The sequence below is a fragment of the Lampris incognitus genome, chromosome 11, assembly GCF_029633865.1.
Source record: "Lampris incognitus isolate fLamInc1 chromosome 11, fLamInc1.hap2, whole genome shotgun sequence".
NCBI classification, from domain to species: Eukaryota; Metazoa; Chordata; class Actinopteri; order Lampriformes; family Lampridae; genus Lampris; species Lampris incognitus.
In genome coordinates this window covers 36,274,528-36,298,139 of record NC_079221.1, presented here as the reverse complement: position 1 = coordinate 36,298,139, position 23,612 = coordinate 36,274,528, and the positions used below count along the sequence as shown (strand labels likewise).

Below are 23,612 nucleotides of genomic sequence, written 5' to 3'. Positions count from 1 at the left end.
GTGTCATTGACCGGACAGAAGGGGGGAAACCACGTGTGCACGCACACATACGCACAGACCTAGCGTCATATTAAATGCTTATATACAAATATTAATGCAATTTATATTACAAATGTGTATGTATCTTCTATTTACGAGTGAGACAATGTAAGAGTCTTCAGTGTGTCTATATGTGTTAACAGCAAACGTTTACATACAAGGTACCCAAATAAGGTGCCGTTAATGTGGTCATTTAAATCTCTGTTTCTTGTTACGCTCCATTATTCGACAGCAAGCGCTTACTTGGATTTACATACGGAACGCGCTCAGTTTTTATTTTGGGCAGATCTGCGAACAGCCGGAAAGAACGCAAATTAAGTGTTGCGTACTTCCTGTTCCAGTCACGAACCACCACCAAAATGGAGAAGATCGCCAAAACACACGAAGGTAAATTTTATTGTTTAAAACCTAATTCACCGCCAAATTTACGTTGATTCTATTTCAGTCCCGTGTTTGTGATATTGCAATATGTTTTCTAAAACGGGTTTCAAACTTTTGGAGAGTAAATTGGCGTTCTTTAATCCGCGACTATCAAATCGGGCCTAGCTGCGACGCAACGCGGACAACCGAGGATTAGATAATGGCGCTGGCTGCTAGTTAGCTAGGTGCCTAGCCAGGAAGCATTTTCGCCTCGCTTTACAACGCACCAACACATCTCAGCCTTTAAAAATCGCCCATTAAACTGTTATTCTATCATAGTCGCTTAATCGCCACAATGCTGGCTATATTTGGCTGATAAAACATTTGTGGCCGCTTCGTTTTCGTGAACGAAGTTAATGTTCACAAGGAAACATGGTACCTGAATGCGATGGTTTATTTGGGTCGATCACACTGCGCTGTTCTTAATATAGATAGATATGAAGTTGTTTGATGTATATGCTTAGTTGGACATTGGAATACACTGATTGTAGCCAAAAGTAGTTAATTTGTGTTTGCCCCAAATAGGATTTGAACAATATTAATAATTATTCAATTTGGTCCCTAAAATGCTCTTTGGTAATTTGGGTTCCAAATCTATCCAGGGAATCATATATTGCTTTAAGTTAATTTTGCTTATGTCCTTATTGTGGTGTAGTCAATGACCTTTTTTTTTTATTGTTGGTTTGTTTTGTTTTTGTTTTTTTTGTGGTTTATCTTTCTCCTTAAGACATTGAGGCCCAGATCCTGGAGCTCCAGGGGATGAAGGCTACTCTGCTGGAGGAGAGAGAGCAGGGAGTGGGCCTTGACTCCACTGGCTTCTATGACCAGGAGATTTATGGAGGCAGCGACAGCCGCTTTGCTGGATATGTGACTTCCATTGCTGCCAATGAACAGGAGGATGTAAGTGTTTTGCTCTGCTGGATTGTAATTTTTATTTCACATACTTTTTTAGGCTAGGCTAGGCAAGGCAATTTTATTTGTATAGCACATTTCAGCATCAAGGCAATTCAAAGTGTTTTACATAAAACATAAAAGGCATTCAGAAAAGTAGCATAGGGCAACAAAAAGACATTTATTAAAAAAGAGTAAAAGTTACAGTGCAGTGTATGATAATCAAAAGCTTAAAATGTTATTTAATTGGCCCTGTGATGGACTGGTGGCCTGTCCAGGGTGTCTACCCGCCTCCCCGCCTCTCCCCGTCTTGATTTAAAAGAACTGAGAGATGCGTCAGACCTGCATGGGAGTTTGTTCCAGGTATGTGGTACATAAAAACTGAAAGCTGCCTCTCCATGTTAAGTTTTGACTTTGGGGACAGAAAGCAGACCTGTCCCAGATGATCTGAGAGGTCTGGATGGTGTAGCAGAAGATCACAAATGTATTTTGGCCCTAAACCATTCAGTGCTTTATAAACCAAGAACAGAGTTTTAAAATCAATTCTTTGACGAACAGGAAGCCAGTGTAACAACCTCAGAACTGGAGTGATGTGATCAATTTTTTTGTTCTTAGTAAGGACTCCAGCCACAGCATTCTGAATCAGCTGTCGCTGTTTGATTTTTTTTTTTTTTTTTTTGAGAGGGAATCCTGTGAAGACACTGTTACTTACAGTAGTTGAGTTGACTGAAGCTAAATGCATGGACAAATTTTTCTAAATCCTGCTGAGACTAAATCCTTTAATTTTTGATAGATTCTTCAGGCGATAGCAGGCTGACTTTGTGTTAATCTGGCTATATAAATTCAGGTCTGAGTCTATGACTACACCAAGACTTCTGGCTTGGTTTGTGGTTTTTAACATTACCGATTTTAGCTGAGAGCTGACTTTTTATCATTCTGCCTTGGCTTCAAAGACAATTACTTCAGTTTTATCTTTGTTTATTTGAAGAAAATTCTTAGACATCCAATCATTGGTTTGTTCAATGCACTATCTCAGTGCTTGAATGGGATTATAGTCCCCTGGTGATATGGTTATGTAAATTTGTGTTTCATCTGCATAATTATGGTAACATATTTTGTTTTTTTTCCATAATCTGAGCTAGTGGGAGCATATAGATGTTAAATAGAAGTGGCCCCAGAATGGAGCCTTGGGGAATGCCACAGGTCACTTTTGTACGCTCAGATTTGTAATTGCCTATAGAAGAAAGACGTAGTCCCTGTCCTATAAGTAGGATTCAAACCAGTTTAGTGCTGTGCCAGAAAGTCCCACCCAGTTTTCCAGTCAGTCTAGTAATATGTTGTAGTCAACTGTGTCAAATGTAGCACCAATAATACAGGGATGGGTAATATTTGTTTGTGTCACAAGAAATTAAACATTTTAAAACCTCTCCCCTCCCTTTATTCCTGCCATGTCCTTAATTAGCAAACTACTCATCTTTCTTTCTTTCTTTTTTTTTTTTAATAGTGGTTGGACACCAGTTAACCTGTGTTATTCAGTTGTTTTTACTGATGTTTTTTCAAGGAGCTTGATTGCTTCCTATTGCTTTCTGTAGACGAGCTGGGAGAGCCTGCCATTTTGGCAAGGCTTGACTAGACTCTTGTTTCCTCTTCTTTCCCCAGGATGATGAAGATGATTCGTCAACCAGTCTGCTGGGACAGAAGAAACCAGGGTATCATGCTCCAGTGGCAATACTCAATGCCATACCTCAGTCAGAAGAGCAAGTGAGTGTTAAGTGTGCCATAGTAATTGTCACAACCTTGCTATTCCTAGCACCACATGTATGCATCCAAAAATGAACTCAACATGAGTTTTCAAAGTGATTTTTTTGAAAATGTTTAAATGGAATCTCTCAGAGGCTTCCCGGTAGCCTTATGGTCTATTCCATTGCCTACCAGCACGGGGATTGCCGGTTCGAATCCCCCTGTTACCTCCAGCTTGATTGGGCGTCCCTACAGACACAATTAGCCGTGTCTGCGGGTGGGAAGCCAGATATGGGTATGTGTCCTGGTCGCTGCACTAGCGCCTCCTCTGGTTGGTCGGGACGCCTGTTCAGGGGGAAGGGGATACTAGGGGGAATGGCGTGATCCTCCCACGTGCTACGTCCCCCTGGTGAAACTACCCACTTTCAGGTGAAAAGAAGCAGCTGGCGACTCCACGTGTATCGGAGGAGGCATGTGGTAGTTTGCGACCCTCCCCGGATCGGCAGAGGGGGTGGAGCAGCAACCGGGACAGCTCACAGAGTGGGGTGGAAAGAGCCAGGTACAATTGGGGAGAAAAAGGGGTGGGGGGATCTCAATGTAAATCGAGTTTTATTCCACTGCCTTCAGAACCTTTCTTCTTTGGGATTAATTTTCTTCAATGTTACCCGTAAAAACAAAAATGAATTTTGTACTCAATTCACAGCCTGTTTTCATAAATCATAAAATTGAAGGGAAGCCTTGATCTTTTTGTTTCTCCACAAAACATGTTCATAAAGATACTTTGAACTTTATGAAACTCACTTCAGCTGTGTTCTGTATGAGATCGTTGTTTGGATGTAAAATTATTTGTAAGGTAGATAATTAGTGTTTGGTGTTTAAGATAGTGGTCAACTGATATATAGGTTTTTCAATGGCTGATGCCAATGCCGATATTTAGAGAGCAGGGCTGCCGATGGTCGATTTATAATGCCGATATCATGTCAGTTTATTTTTTGACTCTGTCCTGCGAATCCACTACTATGTCATTAAACACTGCAAAGTTAAGTTGGTGTATTGAAGTATAGACAAACATGTACACGTGCATGCGCAGAGGGAGCGAGATGCACACAAGTGCAGAAACATTGTTAGCTAGAGGCCCATAAACGTTCGCTCCCCAAGACGTTGGCAAGTTGATAACGTTAATGTTAGCTTTCACACTCCTGTTAATGTAAGCCCACTTGTTGACGTGAGGCTATTGCTAGCCCATTAGCAAATGCAACTGACTAACTAACGTTGGGTATCTTATTAGCTATCAATTGCTTACAATAGCAGACTGTTGACTTGAGATGAGAGGAGAGGTTCATCAATCCTGTCTTCATCCTCTGCCTCAGCTGACAAGTGCTGCTGGCTTTGCCCACTTGAAAATAGTTCTAATAGCTGGCTATTAATGTTACTCTTCTGCTGGCAGACTTTGCACTGGCATGATCATGTATATTAGTAGCATTGAGGAAGAAAAATTTGTTTATGTAACATGCTTAACAATGGCAGACCACAAGCTCACCAACAATAAAAGGCTTCACAGTTAAACTTTTACCGTCCCACACCCATCCCAAATGAAAAATCTGATAAATGTTTTATGACCCTGGTTCGTCAGGAGTCGGAATGTGGGTTGGGGATGTCCATACAACAGATTTTCAAACCCTGTAAACTAGTTTAGCTGGTTGAAAGCTTGTTACTGTTACAATTAACCACTAAGGTTGTTCACATTTTCGCACTAAAAGACCAAAATAAATCTAATTATACAGACAGTGAACATTTTATATGTTAAGAGTGGTCACTTAAATATATTGAGCTTTCTAAGCGAGGAATTTACCATTTTATCTCAGGTAACGTTTCATCCAGCATTAGCACGTGTCAGTGGCACTGTCCACAGCACCCACTGACATCTGCCCGTAGAATGGCGAAGCTGAAACAAGGGAGAACACGTAACATCATTCCCCAGCAGCCAAATTTTTTTAATATTTTTTGTTTATCGGCCTTTTGAGCGCAGGCGTCGGCTGATGCCGATTATCTCAAAATGCCAGCTATTGGCCTGATTAATCGGTCAACCACTAGTTTAAGAAAAAAAATTATCCATTACTGTCAAGACAAACTGACATCCCCTTCACCCCTCCCTATTCTCTCCCTTGTTGCCTTTGCACAGTATGACCCATTTGCAGAGCATCGCCCCCCGAAGATCGCAGAGAGGGAGGACGAATACAAAGGCCGTCGCAGACAGATGATTATCTCCCCTGAGCGACTCGATCCATTTGCAGATGGTAAATGTCCCTCCTCCTGTCTCTTCATTTCATTTTCCCCATTTCCTTCCCTTTTCCGTGGTGTTCCTCGGTTTGCTTGTATTTTGAAGCCATGGCTATCAAGGGTTTAACACCCACATTTATGCTGTTCAACCCTTCGACCACAGTGCAATGGCTTGCTTCCCAGACTTTGTCCCTTCCCTGTGGTCAATCCTCCTTGGCGCAAGGGTGTTTGGTGCCATGGTAAATTTTCCTCTTCATCCATTAATTTCCAATTGACTCTCCTCAAGTTTTTCAATGAATCTCAAGGCGGACACAGACAGTTGGAATTCAGTGTTTTGGTTTGTAAAGGTCCATTGAGGAAATTTTATAAAATTGGAATATTTTGTGCCAATGTGTGTGATGAAACTGATCCTGGTGTTGGGTTGCCATATGTTTTATTGGCGGAGGTGGTTAGGTTTTCTGTTGTGAAAATGGCTAGTTCACCTAACAAACATGGGTCGCAGATAGATTGGATTTGTGAGTCGAAGGGTTAACAGACCCATGTGGCTATTGTGCAGACTGAAGGGAAATTTCAGTGAAGTCATGTAGTAAATTAGCTTATGTTAGAAACAGGAATGGGAAATTAAGGTTTAAGGATCATCTTTCGGATAATTCATTTGCCAATGCAATCTGCCATACCCTGCTGTGCTCAGTAGCTGAAAACATTAAACAATCTTTGTAGATGTACTCTAAGGGCAGTATGTCACAAAGCAGACAGAGAAATTTGATCACTATCTTACAACCTTGGCTCAAGTAATTAGTGATAAGTCACTTTAAAATTAAAAAGACATATATGAATTAAGTCAGTTAGATGGTTTTGTCTACAGTTTCAACCTTCTCATTGGAATTGTAGCAAGCCGGTGGTCATCTATCTCCAACACAGAGGAGTCAGAGTTGTTAGCTGTTAGGATTTGTGGGCCTTAGTACAGGACGCTGTGTTGTATCTTGTAATCTAATTACAATGCTTTCCTTGTCAAATAGGAACAGCTGTAATGAAGGAGCCTCCACATAAGTAGCCACCATACATTACATTGGTCTTACATTTCAGGAAATGTTCCATTTTACAATTCAATCCAAAGCCTTTCAGACTAAATTTACCTAGGGCATGGTTTAATTAACATTTTTTTCTAAATCTGATACAGCTACAATATATTCTACATATTAGATTGGTCAGCGTCATTAAAAGTTTGAAGGTCCGTACCTGCCAGAACATAGCCCATCATGAATTTTAACAATGGTAGAGCATGTCTCTGCCTAAAAAAGTCATTGAAAAATAATGCAATATGCGTACATATAGCATGTAGTTTGCAAAACATGACAACCAAAAACTTGAAAGAGCCAGCAAGATTTGCTAGATCATTTTCCATTGAGGAACTTATTCAGATCCCCTTAGAATGTGCTGAAGATGGCCTCAGTGCCTCAGATTTAGTCTTGGTAGGGCTTCAATTAAAGCCTGCATGTAGAGAGAGCGCTATTTACAAAGATGTTGTGTAAATATATTTTTATTTTACAACTCTCTGTAAAATAGAAATATGTTAACAAGAAATCTGTGTACCACAATACCACAGGCCCATACTAACTGTCCTTAATTTCTCTCCTACAGCAGTACTGCTTTGCCAGTCCTGTACTGCACTCTGTTAAGGGTGCAGCAACTCATCCTGTGTAGGTTATGGTGAACACAAAATTTGCACTCGTCAGTTGAGTCAGGGTCTACTGGCTGCTTGTCTGACTGGGGGCCTGTGAGGGGAAGCAAACACGGTCCAGCTGCAGCTATCTTCCAAGAGCCTCTTGCTGTTTTTTTTTCTTTTTTTTTTTCCTAAAGCTTATTACTTAAAAACATTAGATCCATACTTATAGACAGTAATGGCAACAGAAAACCAAATAATTTATTTGAATGTAGTTATTTGCTTCACTTTTTTTCTTTTCCAAACTTTGCCCCCCCCCCCCCCCACACACAAAAAAAAGGAAGTCAAGACCTAAATTTAGCATGATTGCTGGATTTTTTTCACGCCTAAGAAGAGTTAAGCCTTGACCTGTCTTGGCTCATTTTTCTCTACTTGTAGTTTTGCTGTTACAGCTACACTTTATTTTGTCGCCCACTTGCATAATACTTGGCTGCAGAGGTATCAGCAACTCAGCAATTCGACAATGCAGAGGTAACATGTCATTCCTAGACTTTGCCTCTGAATCTTGGCTTCATTTTTGATGAATTATGATTAATTGGGAACCTGGAGCACAGCTTCTTTTGTTTGACTATTTTCCTCTTTTACTTTGAGGTTAGGCCCCAACAGGATACTTTTGAGATAGTTTTTGAGTGCCGTAAATCAATGCAACACAGGTGGTATACTATTGTGTGTGAGTTCCAACCCTTTTCCAAAGTGTTACTAATGGTAAAGAGAAATTTTCTAGGCTTCTTTTCTGCCGGTTGAAGTCTGACTGCAGAAGGACCCTTGGCACTGAAAGTGTACGTATTCTGGAGAGCACAGCCCAGGACCCCTGCATCAATGATGGCTATATCTTCTCCTTAATCTCCTTAAAGAAAAACACAACAACCTCAGCTCTTCTCTTTATGTATCTGCTTGTTTTTCCTTAGACTGCTATGTCTGTATGTAACAAAAAGGATTGTACATTATTTTAAGGCTTTGTTTTCTGATTTCATCTGTAAAACAAATGGAACATAATAGATAATATCAGTCCGTTAAGAAATTCAGGGATAGGTGGCTGTGTTTTGTGCTTGCTGTATTTGTTAAAAATTGGGTCCCTAGAACATGTTCTAATGAGTGTCTTGTGTTTTTGTTGGTGCTCTCTCGCGCAGGGGGCAAAACTCCAGACCCCAAGCTACAGGTCAGGTCATACATGGACGTCATGAGAGAGCAGCACCTGACCAAAGAGGAGGTATGGGCTTACCCACTGTCTTAAGACCTAGACATCAGCCAACCATTATTAGACATTTCAGACCCCATTTCAAAAAGGGTGAGTTTTGTTGCTTTTCCTTACGTTTGTATGTGTGTGTGTGTGTGTGTCCCTGCAGAAAGAGATCCGTCAACAGCTGGCAGAGAAGGCAAAATCAGGGGACCTGAAGGCTGTGAACGGCTCTGCAACCTCCCAAGCTTCTGCAAAGCGCAAACGCCGCTGGGACCAGACAGCTGATCAAAACCAAACACCCTCCAACACTACACCCAAAAAGATGTCCAGCTGGGACCAGGCTGATGCCAATGCTGAGGTAGATTAAAGAAGTCTACACATCTCTATGATTGTCTTTGAGCTTTTCTGTCACTTCCTAATGAATACAGATTGATTAGCCAGAGGCAGTGTTATTAAAGACCTCCCACTGATGTGCCTTGGGGTGACTATGAGGAGATGGTGTACATATCTTTGATTTTATAAAGAATTCAATGTAATTCAAAAGCTGCATGACATGAAGGAAATACAGGTAAGCGTACACAGGATATTTTAAAGCTGTTAACAATTCCACTCGTGTAATATTTTCTCCCTTCTGTCCTCACAGACTCCAGGCCATACCCCTGCACACACCCCATCAAACAGTCGCTGGGATGAGACACCAGGTCGGCCTAAAGGCAGTGAGACCCCAGGGGCCACCCCCAGCACCCGAATGTGGGACCCTACTCCCAGCCACACACCAGCTGGTGCTGCCACCCCTGGTAGGGATACACCAGGCCACGCCACACCAGGCCACGGTGGCGCTACAGGCAGTGTCCGCAAAAACCGCTGGGATGAAACCCCCAAGACAGAGAGAGAGACCCCTGGACACGGGAGTGGCTGGGCTGAAACCCCACGCACAGACAGAGGAGACGAGTCAGTGGGAGAGACCCCCACACCGGGGGCCAGTAAGAGGAAGTCTCGATGGGACGAAACCCCTGCCAGCCAGATGGGATCATCAACACCACTGCTTACACCAGGAAAGACCCCAATAGGAACACCAGCCATGAACATGGCTACGCCTACACCAGGTAAACAATGAGCTGCCACCATTAGTACTTCTGGCCCTCTAGCCCTTTTGCTGGTATAAAAAAAAATGTTTCAAACGAACGTTTTTTCACTTCTTGTTCCCAGGACACTTGATGAGCATGACCCCAGAGCAGCTGCAGGCATGGCGATGGGAGAGGGAAATCGATGAGAGAAACCGGCCTCTTACAGACGAGGAGCTGGACGCCATGTTCCCAGAGGGATATAAGGTAAATGTGTTCTTTCGTTACATTTTGGATTCATCAATTACCAATTTTTTGTCATCAAACCAAGTGTGAAAGAGAAATATTGGCATTAACAAACTTTTGCTTTTCCTTATCGCAGGTTTTGCCCCCACCGGCAGGCTATGTGCCCATCCGTACACCAGCCCGTAAACTATCAGCCACCCCAACTCCTATTGGAGGCATGACAGGGTTCCACATGCAGACAGAGGACCGCTCCATGAAGCAAGTCAACGATCAGCCCTCTGGAAATCTCCCCTTCCTCAAGCCTGATGACATACAGTACTTTGACAAACTGCTGGTAAGGACTGGATGTGTCTTGTGGTTGTGTGTGTGTGGGGGGGGGGCACACAGACATGCATGCACATGCAGCACATTGAAAAAACAAGCAACTGTCTAGGTACTTCCTTTAATTTTCACGTGTCTAAGTGTATGCGCTGCTCTCTATTTTTATGCTAGGTGGAGGTGGATGAGTCCACACTGAGCCCTGAGGAGCAGAAGGAGCGGAAGATTATGAAGCTGCTGCTGAAGATTAAGAATGGAACTCCCCCCATGAGAAAGGTTTGTCAAATTCCTTTGTCCGACCATTCATCAATTGTCTCGCAGTGTCTCCCTTATTAAAAGGATATCATGGTTTAGCCTCTGCAACTATGGCCCTGAACCCTACTTCCTACTTTTGTGCCCATAAGAACTTGTAAAATGAATCATGTCCCTCACTATGATGCCTATTGAAAGACACAGGTCATTCTTGGAGAGATGTAGTGCAAAACCAGTAACCAGTGCAAGATCAACACCCAGCGCTGGGCCTGTGTGTGGCTACAGTGTGAATATTTGCTTGCAATAGAATCCCCCTGTTTGGGGGCTGCTGTTCTCAGTAGAGGTCAAAAGTTCAACCACCGTGTTCTACTGAGAGCAGCTGACAAAAATGGCAATTAAATATATTAAGGATGCAAAAAAGCCAAGCCAAACAAAGCAATCAACTGTCTTCTCTCCCCCAAGGCGGCACTACGTCAGATAACAGACAAGGCACGTGAGTTTGGAGCCGGCCCCCTGTTCAATCAGATCCTGCCTTTGCTCATGTCCCCCACTCTTGAGGACCAGGAACGCCACCTGCTGGTCAAGGTCATTGACCGCATCCTTTACAAACTAGACGATCTGGTCCGGCCATATGTGCACAAGGTAGGCTTGGCATGAGAGTTGGTGTGTCTCTAGGAGTGTAAGGCTAGTGCTATAGTGTATCTGTGTGACAGATTTTGATATTGTCCATCTTGTTTGTCTCTAGATCCTGGTGGTTATCGAGCCCCTACTGATTGATGAGGATTACTATGCAAGAGTGGAGGGCAGGGAGATCATCTCTAACTTGGCTAAGGTGAGGCATTGAATTTTGCTGTTATTGCAAACGCTAATGCGAAAAATTCTCGCCTTTTGGACCTCTCCGTGGTCACATCAGGGCTAGTATTTCGCTAGATGGAAACACCAGCACGAGAGCCAGCAGAGCTGACATCATGTCCTCTCTGTTCTCACCCTGCACCCGTTGGTCACACATTCTAAAGCCCAGACTTGGAAATGAACTGTCCATGCAAAACACAGTGCTGAATAGTGCATAGCTTTGATTTGAGTCTTTGTCCCTGTCCTCTAGGCTGCAGGTCTAGCTACCATGATTTCCACCATGCGTCCTGACATTGACAACATGGATGAGTACGTCCGAAACACCACAGCCAGGGCCTTTGCCGTGGTGGCCTCTGCCCTTGGCATCCCCTCCCTTCTGCCCTTCCTCAAAGCTGTGTGTAAAAGCAAGAAGTCTTGGCAGGCCCGACACACAGGCATCAAAATTGTCCAGCAGATTGCCATTCTTATGGGCTGTGCCATCCTGCCCCACCTTCGCAGCTTGGTGGAGATCATAGAGCACGGTCAGTCATCCACCCACACTCGCCAAAAGAGATGTATTGGTTACATTTAAGATCAAATATGTGTAAGATTTGGCATGAAATATGTTGGATCTCTGGGTGTATGTCTTTGCTGTGTATGGCCACAGGTCTGGTGGACGAGCAACAGAAAGTGAGGACCATCAGTGCCCTGGCTATTGCAGCCCTGGCTGAGGCTGCTACTCCCTATGGTATTGAATCATTTGACTCAGTCCTCAAGCCTCTCTGGAAGGGTATCAGACAGCACCGAGGAAAGGTAAAAATGCCATCATACACTCACACTCAAACTGGAAATGAGATATTCACTTACTTATTGCCTCTGTATTGTGTATGAGTAAAGATTGCTGGCTTGTCTGCAAGATTGTAGAAAGATGAACGTAATGCCAGATGCAAGATCCACACCCAGCACTATGCCTGTGTGTGGCTATAGTGTGAATATTTGATTGCTATAGAGTCCCCTCTGAGGAGCTGCTGCTTTCATTAGAGAGGTCAGATGGTAGACCATTAATGCTCTGTTGGGAGAAGCAGACAAAACATTAATTAAACTGACTGTATTAATTATTGTTAATTATTTAATTAATGGATTAGCAAAAGCTCTAGAACCCACATTTGACCTGATCAACTATTTGTTTGTTCTCCTTTGTTTCCAGGGTCTGGCTGCCTTCCTGAAGGCCATCGGCTACCTTATCCCTCTGATGGATGCCGAGTACGCCAACTACTACACCCGAGAGGTGATGCTGATCCTCATCAGAGAGTTCCAGTCTCCTGACGAGGAAATGAAAAAGATTGTTCTCAAGGTATCAGTAGTGTGTTTGTGTGGGTGTTGCACATACTTGGCTTATGGTGGATGAAATCTGAGGATCCCAAAGTGTGACATTAGGAGTTACATATAAAGGGATATCTGTATTCAGTTTAGGTGAATCAACGTGTCCTTCCATATGCCTTAGTAAAGTTCCTGCAAACCATTCTCGCCTGTTGGACCTCGCTATGGTCAGATCAGGGCTAGAAGTTCGCTAGATGGAAACACCAGCACGAGAGTTAGCAGAGTGGACACCCATGTCTTTTCTGTTCTCACCCTGCATCCGCTGGTTACAATGCTCAGACTGGGGTTCACTAAATCTTATTCACTGAGGTGTGACAGGATAAGGCTCAGATGAATAAAAAAGAAACAAAAAAAACTGATGCTTTCAATCCCTTGTGCTTTAAATAATCTAACTTGTGTTCTCGCTCTGTCTCCCAGGTGGTGAAGCAGTGCTGTGGCACTGATGGTGTAGAGGCCAATTACATCAAGACAGAGATCCTACCCCCCTTCTTTAAGCACTTTTGGCAACACAGGATGGCTCTCGACAGACGCAATTATCGACAGGTTAGCATCCTCATACACACCAAAGATGGGAAGTAAATAACCAACATCATAAGAAATTTGTTGTTGTAAAGGAGAAAGAGATGTGAAACTTCTTAACCACACACCCTTTGAGTTGTAACACTAACTGCCCTCCACTTGCAGCTGGTGGACACCACAGTGGAGCTGGCCAACAAGGTGGGAGCAGCTGAGATCATTTCACGCATCGTGGACGACTTAAAAGATGAGGCTGAGCAGTACAGGAAGATGGTGATGGAAACCATTGAAAAGATCATGGGCAACCTGGGAGCAGCTGACATCGACCACAAGCTGGAGGAACAGTTGATCGACGGTATTCTTTATGCCTTCCAGGAACAAACAACAGAGGTAAGAGTGACAGGAGAAGCCCTGTAAACATTGTTTTAATAAAGTATGCTCAAGTTGTTAACGGCTATTACTGTCTACTGATTACCCTCTACAGGACTCTGTAATGCTGAATGGTTTTGGCACTGTGGTGAATGCTCTGGGAAAGCGTGTGAAGCCCTACTTGCCTCAGATCTGTGGTACAGTGCTATGGCGTCTGAACAACAAGTCAGCTAAGGTCCGTCAGCAGGCTGCTGACCTCATCTCCCGCACTGCTGTGGTCATGAAGACCTGCCAGGAGGTACATTGTGGTAACAACATGCACTCGCGCAAGGATACAACCACATAATGTCAGGGTTTTCCCTGCCTATCTAACTCAAAGATGGTGCCTTTGTATTACTGGCTGCTGCCTTTGTTGAAAATTATGATGAAAATGCAAAGGCTTTTTTTTTTTTTTTGCCATAACTATTTTGCCTTTTATCAGCAACTGCTTTGATACGCTAGGTTTATGCTCGACTCAATGTCCCTGACATCATCAGGTTTCTTCCGTGCCATGGAGTCGCGCATGTGTGCAAACATACCAAGCGTGTGCGCGTTACCCATGGCACTCGTACATGCTATGCACATTCTCCAGCCTCTGCCAATTTTGTCTCGAACAAATCCAGGGAAAACCCTGAATATGTAACATTGATGCGATGTCTCTCTCTGCCATCGCAGGAAAAGCTAATGGGTCACTTGGGAGTGGTTTTGTATGAGTACCTTGGAGAGGAGTACCCTGAGGTCCTGGGTAGCATCCTTGGAGCTCTAAAGGCCATCGTCAACGTCATTGGTATGTCTCCCTACTACACCCCATTGGTCTGTAATCATGTTTTGTTTTGCCTTGTTCTGTAAAAGCAGTAAATCTAATAAGCATTATTGTATGTAGAATTTCAGTTGATGTTCTGGAATTGCAAAATCAAAAGTTTGCAAAAATATATCGGGGGCGTCCAGGTGGCATGATGGTCTATTCCGTTGCCTACCAACACAGGGATCGCCAGTTCGAATCCCTGTGTTACCTCCGGCTTGGTCGGGCATCCCTACAGACACAATTGGCCATGTCTGCGGGTGGGAAGCCAGATGTGGGTATGTGTCCTGGCCGCTGTACTAGTGCCTCCTCTGCTTGGTCGGGGCACCTGTTCAGGGGGGAGGGGGAACTGGGGAGAGTAGTGTGATCCTCCCACACGCTACGTCCCCCTGGCGAAACTCCTCACTGTCAGGTGAAAAGAAGCGGCTGGTGACTCCACGTATCAGGGGAGGCATGTGGTAGTCTGCAGCCCTCCCTGGATCGGCAGAGGGGGTGAGGTAGTGACTGGGACGGCTCGGAAGAGGGGGGTAATTGCCTAAGTACAATTAGGGAGAGGGGGGGGGGTACAATATATATATATGTATGTGTGTGTGTGTATATATCGGGTTTTTTTATTTATTTTTTTTTTGAACCGTCAATGGTGTTGATAAAAGGGCTCGACAAATGAGCGGATTATCAATATAGACGCATGAGCATCTGATGAGTGCGCAACACATGAAACAAGCTTGTACTGCTATGTATTAAAAGTTTTTTTTCCCTACATCTATATATATATATATCACTCACATTCCCTCCCTTCACAGGTATGCACAAGATGACTCCACCAATCAAAGACCTCCTTCCTCGCTTGACACCAATCTTGAAGAACAGACACGAAAAGGTGCAGGAAAATTGTATCGACCTGGTGGGCAGGATTGCTGATAGGTCAGTATTGGGAGGGAGTAGTTCTTTTTACCAGAATGGTTCCTCTTAAAAACATGTCGGAGAAAGTTACAAGAATCTAACTCCCAACAAGATTAAACTGTTGATCTCTATAACCTGATCTTTTGTGTGTGTTTGTGTGTGTGTTTATGTTTAGGGGTGCTGAGTATGTGTCAGCCAGGGAATGGATGAGGATCTGTTTTGAGCTACTGGAGCTGCTCAAGGCTCACAAGAAGGCCATCCGCAGAGCCACTGTTAATACCTTTGGTTACATCGCCAAGGCTATCGGGTGAGGGCCAAACATTAACCTAAGCAACCTGTCTAAAAACACAAGGATTTTGACAGGATACATTTCGTGCAGTAAATTCAAGTTTTCTGTTGCTCTCACTGTGCCTTTCTAACTTTACCTTACACCTACTCTTTCCAGTCCCCATGATGTCTTGGCCACTTTGCTTAATAACCTGAAGGTCCAGGAGCGTCAGAACCGTGTTTGCACCACCGTGGCCATTGCCATTGTGGCTGAGACCTGTTCACCCTTCACTGTGCTGCCAGCGCTCATGAACGAGTACCGCGTGCCTGAGCTCAATGTGCAAAATGGTGTGCTTAAGTCCCTGTCCTTCCTCTTTGAGTACATTGGAGAGATGGGCAAGGACTATATCTATGCTGTCACACCACTGCTTGAGGATGCCCTCATGGACAGGTCAGTCAGGTCATTCTAAGCAGTAATCAATAAATTATTCACCCAATAAACAATCATCAACCCCTGAATAAATTGGACTTGCTCTGTCATCTTCAGCCAAGTGTCAGCCCTGACCTATCGCTTATTTCTTGCAGAGACTTGGTTCACAGACAGACAGCCAGTGCAGTGGTACAGCATATGTCCCTGGGTGTCTACGGCTTTGGCTGTGAAGACTCTCTCAACCACCTGCTTAACTATGTGTGGCCCAATGTCTTTGAGACATCACCCCACGTCATCCAGGCAGTCATGGGTGCTCTAGAAGGGCTGAGGGTAGCCATCGGACCCTGTCGCATGCTTCAGTACTGCCTACAGGTAAGGCTGACCAAAATGTAATGCTTGACCCATCCGGAATGTAAACTCTCAGAGACTTTAGATACTTTGGACAGCTCATTAAATATTTGATGTCACATATTATGTGGTGGCTATTTTCAACCAGCTAACCTGCATCATTGCTTTTTGCTAATGGCTGAGTGAGCGTTTCCATTTGAACAATCCAGAAAAGAACACAGATGGCGTCGCCCTTTAAGCATACTTGGATAAGCAAAAAAAGAGTCAGTTGTGGTTGCTTGTGTCCTCAGGGGCTGTTCCACCCAGCCAGGAAGGTGAGGGATGTCTATTGGAAGATTTACAACTCCATTTACATTGGCTCCCAGGATGCCCTCATTGCCCACTACCCACAAGTCTACAACGACGAGAAAAACCCTTTCATCCGCTATGAGCTGGAATATGTCTTGTAAATATGAACCCATGTTATCCCCAACTCTTCACTCTTCTTCTTTATCTTTGTTTTTCTCTACAATCTCTCTGGCACCTCCATCACCCCATCTCTCCTGGCTTAGAACCCAATCCTTTTTTGTATTATTTAGCCATCTGTCTTTTTGATAGGTGTCCAGCAATCCAGCACCGACACCTTTAGTTTCAGTTGGCTGCCACCTTTTGTCCTCTTAAGTAAAAAGTATGAAAAATGGAACATTGAAGAGCCTGTATGTATGTTTTAAATCTCCATTTGGTGGCTGTAAAGAATTGCGGTTTGAGGTCAGAGTAGCCTTGCTGAAAGAATGAGAAGCAATCGTCAAAACTGTTTTTAAAATAGAGGGTTATCTGTGTTGATAGGCCTCTGCACCGGCTGTTTTTCACATATCAGCCGGCATCTCATTTGTTATCAGAATGTTTGATTTGACCAAATAAAATGTTTGTGTATAAAACTCTGCTTCTTTGTGTTAAGTTTATCTTTCTTAATTTAAACTACATGCCCATTGTGACCAGAGATGTATACTGCATATGGGTTAGGTGTCGAGTTGTTTTGGTACAAGTGGAATAGATGTGAAAATGTCAATCACCACTAATGATATCAATGCATGTGCTTTGGTGTAAAGTCAAATGCCTGCAAATGTCACTAGACACTATCCAGGTTAATGAAAAATGTTGCGCATTGGAAGGAAGGACAAATGGATGTCAGCCCAGGTATATGCCGTTAATCTTGTCTGTATTTACTAGTAGAAATACTGAATGTACCCAAGTGGCGCAAGTAAGAATTATGAATATGCCTGATAAAGGATGCCGATATGTTGGGAATTGCATTTCAGCTGTGTGGCTTGATAACCTTGTTGAGGAATGACGTCAACATTCTGTCTTTCATTCCAAAGGGAGAAACGTCACAACCCATCTCCATCTCGCTTACAATGTTGGCAGAGAAAATAAGTTTGTTCTCTACATTGCACTGATAACTGTGTAACCAGCTTCAACAATCAGACATGATGGTAGGAACAAGTGTGTCTTTCCAGTAAAGATGTGTGTACATAAACGGTTACTCTTTGCCTTTAATATGGAAAACAAGCACAAACTGGTCTGAGCTAAAAAATATTTCCCTCTGACATTTCACCCAGGTGCAACAGCACATTGGTAGATGTGATTTGGTTGTGTCTGGGGGAGGATTATGCCACCATCTTAAGACCATTCTCTCTTTTATCGGCCTTGTCATTCTGCTGAGACACAACAAGCAGATAGTGTCAGAAGAGGCAATGGGGCTATAGCAGCAGGCTGTCGTGGTGGCCTTGTTAAGGATGAACTCAACCCAGTTACGATTCAACTAAGGCCTGGGGCACCAGATGCAGTGCAAGCTCATAATGTTAGAAATCTATTGATTTGGATTTATAGCTGTGTTTTAAAACACAGGATCACATTTGTACTTCTCTTGAAATCCGTGACCACTTTACAAAAGCTGCACTGTTTTCATATAACTTCTGAACCCACTATTCTGGTAAACGAGAGAGCTGATGGGACCGTTTTTCAGCGTCATTTTAATCTCTTAAGTGCACACTTTTCTTTTCCAGCATGTTCCTTGAAGGGGAACGATAAGGTAATAAGACGTGAATGAATGGAAAGCTGGTGCTCGGTAACACTCAGAGCAACTGAGGTCAGACCTTACTGCCCTGCAACACCAAACTCAGTCACTCAAACGCATTTGCTCCAAGGACACCCCCCACACGGGCCACACCCCCACCACCACATCTTACATGCGCACACACACGCATACAAGTCCACATAATGGAAAACCCTCCCCCACCTTTTACTCTTCCATTTACTTCAACTCCCCACTGCTCCATAGTGAGGCCCATATGCTTTGACCTAGATTTCTCAGGCGGATGCCGTCCATGCTTTTGATTTTCTTGTCACAGGAACAGAATAAAATAAAAGTCACCAGGCATGTGTGTGTGTGTGTGTGCGCGCGTGAGAGAGATAAAGAGAAACTGATAGAGAGGACATTTCAGAAATAGAGGCAGTTTTTGATTCATTCAGGGAGAGGGTTATTATTTAAGGCCTTGTGAGAGATGGCTGAGATTGCTTACATTTGGCTGAATCACAGCTGTAGCTAGTCTAGGTCACATGTTCCCAGAGGGCACGTCTGCCTACTTACTGTACGGATGTTTGCAGTTTTGCCTGTTAAACGATTTTGTTTAAAGCGATATATAAATGGCTCCTTTGTTTGAATTCGTTTTGTTTTTTGTTTTTTTTTCTAAAATAGGTACATAGCTGTATGAAGTTGCTATCTTTTAGCAATCCTTCATTGTTCCTCCTCTTGCAGAGTATAAAAGGCTGGAATGCACCAATACATCTTTGTGAGCTGAGTGGACTATGTCAAGGTGCATGGTGGTGTCTCAGCCTGCTATGTGTGTAGAAATCTGGTAGGGAGAGAGAGGATACCTTGTTGAGTCAACAGTGGGCCCTTGTTTGGGATCAGCCACAGAGAGACAGAGGGAGAGGGAGAGAGAGAGATTATGAGAATTTACAAAATAAATATATGGGTGCAAGATGAAATTAAATCATACTCAACCTTAATGAGCCCCGTTCACACTACAGCTAAGTGCTCCTGTCGCTCCCCATTTTAGTGTTTGATGTGCTCAAGTTCACACTCCGTCCCATTCCTAAGCGAATGAGCTTTGCTATGCCTGGATGGGAACAGGAGTTGACAGCTGGTAGTTGACGCGTACTAATGAATGAACTTTACGATGCTCCCTGAACGTTTCATTCCCCTGGTTGGTTGGTTCAACTTGGGCCGACTAAATTCTTCTTAAATTTATGGGCGGATTCTGTCGGAGCAGACACGAGAAAAACACATCTCCTCCGGCTTCTGTCGGCTAAGACTTTATGGGCCGTCTCCATATTTGTTGACCTTGGAGATCACGTTTACGCCACACGTGGACTGCGACACTATAAGTTAAGAGCATTAAAGTTATTTGTAAGATTTTGAGTATATTCTTTACAATAAATACATTTGTGGCTTATTAAGTTGAGCAATCAAGAGGAGGTGACGTCATTTGGTAAATTAATGCAAATACAAAAAAACCTGGTTGAAATCGCAGAGTTGAAAATATCGAGCTGCAGTCATTTTTAGTTTCCTACTGTATGCAAGTTGCTGTATTTGCAGACAACTCGATGTGAGGTAGCGAAACATCTGCAAACAAGTTCAGGGATCTCTTGTAAGAGTTGCGTTATCGCTGATCCGAGACCAAAAAGGTTACCATGAAGTGTTCATTGTCACCTGACCCTACCGCAGCATCTATGTGTTGTAGCGAATTAAGGGGGCAGGATCTGAGAGACCTTCGCCACAGCGCGAACCCGTGTCTCCCACTCTGCAAGCGACGACGTTAACCAGTCCACTAAAGGGTCCGACCCGTTAATCAAGGGCCAACGTGTCTACTTACCCATGCACTACCCCCTCCCTTTCGGGAAGTACGTCCCCGCGCTTCAGCATCAGCTCCCTCACGCCTCTTGGCACACGCGCTTCCGATGACCTCATGGCCTCACCATCCCACTTCTGACACCAATGTAGCAAATTCGGGGACGGGGGCAGTCTGGGAGACCGTCGCCACAGCCGGGACACGAACCCATGTCTCCCACTCCGCAAGCGACAACGTTAACCAGTCGACTGACCCTTTAGTCAAGGACCAACGTGTCTACTTATCCATGCATGGTACAGTACCCCTCTCCTTCGGGAAGCGCGTGCGCCCAGAGGCGTGAGGGAGCTGATATGCAGCGCGGGGACGCGCTTCCCAAAAGAGGGGGGTAGTGTAAAGCGCATGGATAAGTAGACACGTTGGTCCTCGACTAAAGGGTAGTTAGTCCATGCACGTTACAGTATGTATGTATGAATGTATTGTAGCGAATTAGGGGGGCAGTTCGGGACCGCCACAGCCGGGACGCGAACCCGTGGCTCCCACACCGCAAGCGACAACGTTAACCAGTCGACTAAAAATTTCTGACTCATTATCCATGCCCGTTACACTATCCCCCTGCTTCGGGAAGCGCTTCAGCATATCAACTTCCTCACGCCTCCGGGCGCACGCACTTTTTCCGATGACCTCACGGTATCACCATCCGACTTCTGACACCAATGTAGCGATTCGGGGGGGGGGCAGCCGAGGAATCGTCGCCACAGCCGGGACGCGAACACGTGGCTTCCACACCGCAAGCGACAACGTTAACCAGTCGACTGACCCTTTAGTCAATGACCAACGTGTCTACTTATCCATGCATGCACGTTACAGTATGTACACTATATGGCCAAAAGTATTGGGACACACCTCTTAATCATTGAATTCCCACCTTCGGCTCAGAGCAAATATGCAATTACAAACTTATGACGCCAGCAGTTGTAAATGCCCGTCCATACACAAAGATGCAAACGTAAGAAATCCGGTTAAAGCCGTGCAGCTGTGACCGGCGGGGGCGGTAGTGAGACGTTGGACGCCGATGCTGAAAGGTTGCTGAAACACTCTCCTCCGGCCCTGCATCCGAGAGAGGAGAGGAGAGGAGCATGAACTTCCTGTGCAATCTCAACGTTCAATTGAGCTTCTCCAATTGAGAGGCACTCGACCGCCGCTGTGGCCGTGTCCAGGAAGGCTCTCTCTCGGTTCCGCAGCAGAAGGAGGAACCGAGTGTATGGCTCGGAAAGTCGGCGATCTCCGCGTAAACGACCATAAACGCGGATTGTTTACATCGGCCAGAAGAGCCTGTTCTACTTCCCCGCCTCCTTCCCTCCCTCCCTCCCTCCAGCGGGACAGCGGCCGCCTGGGCTCACCGTCGCCGTCGATAACGTCAGTGGAGCGGGCGATGGCCCCGGTACTCGCCCCGGCCTTCTCAATCTGCCCCGCTACGTAGGACTGCAAGAGAAAACAAGTTTTAAGACCTGTGCGTCTGGAGTCTTGTGAGAAATAGAAGAAGAAGAAGAAGAAGAAGAAACCCCGACAACGAGGAAGGAAGACCGGATTTCTACAGTTTGGCAGCATCGCACACTGATTTTGGTTTCGTGATCTTTCAGAGTGGATGTGCCGTCCAAGCTGACCGAGATATGGCTGTGCTTAAACTCGCCGACCAGGTACCACCGCTAGCCGCTAGCATAGCATCTGCACCACAAAACGGCTAACTCGACATTGTGCACTTTGTTAGTAGATATTCCCCATTTTATTTCTTTATTCATTGTTGTGATCGTAGTAAGTGCGGCGGTGTCCGCCAGTTCACCATTTCACCAACAACGATGAGTGCGCAGCACGGAGCGCGTATCGAGCTAACTCATCAACATGAATGATAGTCATTTCTGTGTTTGCTCGGTGAACCGGCCACGTTATCTTCCCAAAGGCTGAGCTGAGGTGGTGCGTTTGAATGTACTTGCTTCTCTATTTCCGCAAATATCCCCGCAGAAGCAGGAATCGCCAGTTTTTCTTCAATATGACATTTAGTGTATGCAACTCCGTGGGGAAATATTGTGTGACACCGAAAGACAAACGCTGACCCCCCCCCTCTCTCCAATGTTTCGTTCAGACACTTAAACATCCTGTGACCTGTTTATCTTACAAATAAAAAAGGTTTATCTTATGGTTTATCTTATGCATTCGTAGCTCAGGGATATATCGTTGCTTCATTTTACCCTTGATTCTGCGGTTTCTGTTGGTGAGACATTGGCTTCTGAAGAGAAGGTGGTTGGAACTTGTTTCTGCATCCTGAACTGTCATCTTAACTCTTCTTAGAAATTGTTGATCTGATCTGCTTTGCCAGGACGGGATCTTGCCAGAACAGCATCTGCTTTGGTCGATCAAAATATCAACTCATCTGTGACCTCAGGGAAGGGAGGGAGAGCGCTTAGATTTTTCTTTTTTTCAACAAAGCGCCTATCTATGGAACTTCCGGTTATTTTCTGACGTTCGTAGGGATGACGTGTGATGATTGACTACATGCAGCAGATAGTCAGATTCTCGTGATATCCGAATTGCAGAACAGTGTGGGTTGTATGACGTACAGACCCAGTGTGGGCAAAGACTACCTGCGTGAAAATGTGCTTTCAACTAAGTTCAGCAGCAGCAGCAGCCGCATGTACGACACAATGCCATTGTGCTTTCTCACTTGCGACTGCGATTGTTGTTGAAAGCACTGCTTCCTTGTGTGACACTGGAGATTTTACAAGGACAGCGAGCGAGGGTCATATTGGGTAAATGGGTTGAAGGGTCATACGGACCCAGCTGTTGTCCTTGCTGCACCGTGGGTGCTCGGGATCAGAGGTGTCAGTTTAGTAGTGTGTGTGTGTGTGTGTGTGTGTGTGTGTGTGTGTGTGTGTGTGTGTGTGTGAGAGAGAGAGAGAGAGAGAGAGAGAGAGAGAGGAGGAATATAAGGATGGCTTACTCCTCACCTCTCAGTTGTCCTCTATTCTGTAATCACCATAAATGGGGGCACTTGTAAGTGAGTCCAACTTGAAGGCGTATTCTGCGGGACTGTGTGCAATTGTGATGTTGTTTTAGCCTATCCAACTTGCGCTTGTTGTGTGTTGTTAAGCTAATTTGTGAGTGTGCATTTCAAGAGGGGTCTTTGGGTCATCTACGTTATAGCGCACACACTCAAAATACTATAAGGTGCACTGAAAGAAAGTGTCCACCATGTGTCCTGCGTTTCATCCACAGACCAAAGGGCTACAAGCACGGGAAACTGCTGACTTGACACTTTTCCACTACATCTTGCCTTTATTATACTGGACAAGTCCATACATGTGTGTGTGTGTGTGTGTATTTTGAAGTTAACATGCAGTAACACTTGTTTTGGTAGTTGACGTGACGTGAAGCTTTATGGAAAAACCCAAGTTTTATCTTGCATTATTTCAAGTTTAATTCTCCCTTTGAATGTTAGTGGATTCCCCAACTATACCATTTGTTTTTGTACTATTTTCGACTCAGATATGTAAATTGTCAAATAGTCTCAGTGTTCAAGGTTATGTATTGGCAGCTCAGACCTTTGTGATTCTAGTAACATCAAGAGAAAATCATCCCACACTCATTATTTGACCTCTCCAAGGACAAGTAGAAAGCATCATGAAG

The 23,612-nt window shown here is 44.5% G+C and overlaps 2 protein-coding genes across 8 annotated transcripts in view; both read left to right on the top strand.

The window, feature by feature from the left end:
- The first annotated feature begins 359 nt into the window (after positions 1 to 359).
- On the top strand, positions 360 to 16,955 carry sf3b1 (splicing factor 3b, subunit 1). 6 transcript variants are annotated; one of them, XM_056289570.1, is made up of 24 exons: positions 360 to 426; positions 1,187 to 1,359; positions 3,010 to 3,111; positions 5,273 to 5,387; positions 8,224 to 8,303; positions 8,440 to 8,631; positions 8,917 to 9,379; positions 9,483 to 9,604; positions 9,720 to 9,917; positions 10,076 to 10,177; positions 10,616 to 10,795; positions 10,899 to 10,985; positions 11,256 to 11,526; positions 11,652 to 11,797; positions 12,192 to 12,338; positions 12,782 to 12,907; positions 13,049 to 13,270; positions 13,365 to 13,547; positions 13,964 to 14,075; positions 14,894 to 15,014; positions 15,169 to 15,300; positions 15,439 to 15,711; positions 15,846 to 16,062; positions 16,329 to 16,955. In XM_056289570.1, the coding sequence occupies exons 1-24, from the start codon at positions 399 to 401 to the stop codon at positions 16,485 to 16,487; spliced, it is 3,951 nt and encodes a 1,316-aa protein (XP_056145545.1). In that variant the 5' UTR covers positions 360 to 398; the 3' UTR covers positions 16,488 to 16,955. The 6 variants fall into 6 exon arrangements, 4 of the variants coding, with proteins under 4 accessions (XP_056145545.1, XP_056145547.1, XP_056145546.1 ...); XM_056289569.1 differs by lacking the exons at positions 360 to 426; positions 1,187 to 1,359; positions 3,010 to 3,111 and adding an exon at positions 7,818 to 7,872 and having other exon boundaries at positions 5,337 to 5,387; XR_008811008.1 differs by lacking the exons at positions 8,917 to 9,379; positions 9,483 to 9,604; positions 9,720 to 9,917; ... (13 more) ...; positions 15,846 to 16,062; positions 16,329 to 16,955 and adding an exon at positions 7,818 to 7,872 and having other exon boundaries at positions 386 to 426; positions 8,440 to 8,499.
- Positions 16,956 to 21,153: 4,198 nt separating this feature from the next.
- ankrd44 (ankyrin repeat domain 44) overlaps positions 21,154 to 23,612 on the top strand; it is a 36,796-nt gene continuing 34,337 nt past the window's right edge. For both annotated transcript variants that reach the window (XM_056289575.1, XM_056289576.1), the window contains exon 1: positions 21,154 to 21,628. In XM_056289575.1, coding sequence (XP_056145550.1) covers positions 21,602 to 21,628 — 27 coding nt within the window. In that variant the 5' untranslated portion in view covers positions 21,154 to 21,601. The remainder of the gene's footprint in view (positions 21,629 to 23,612) is intronic.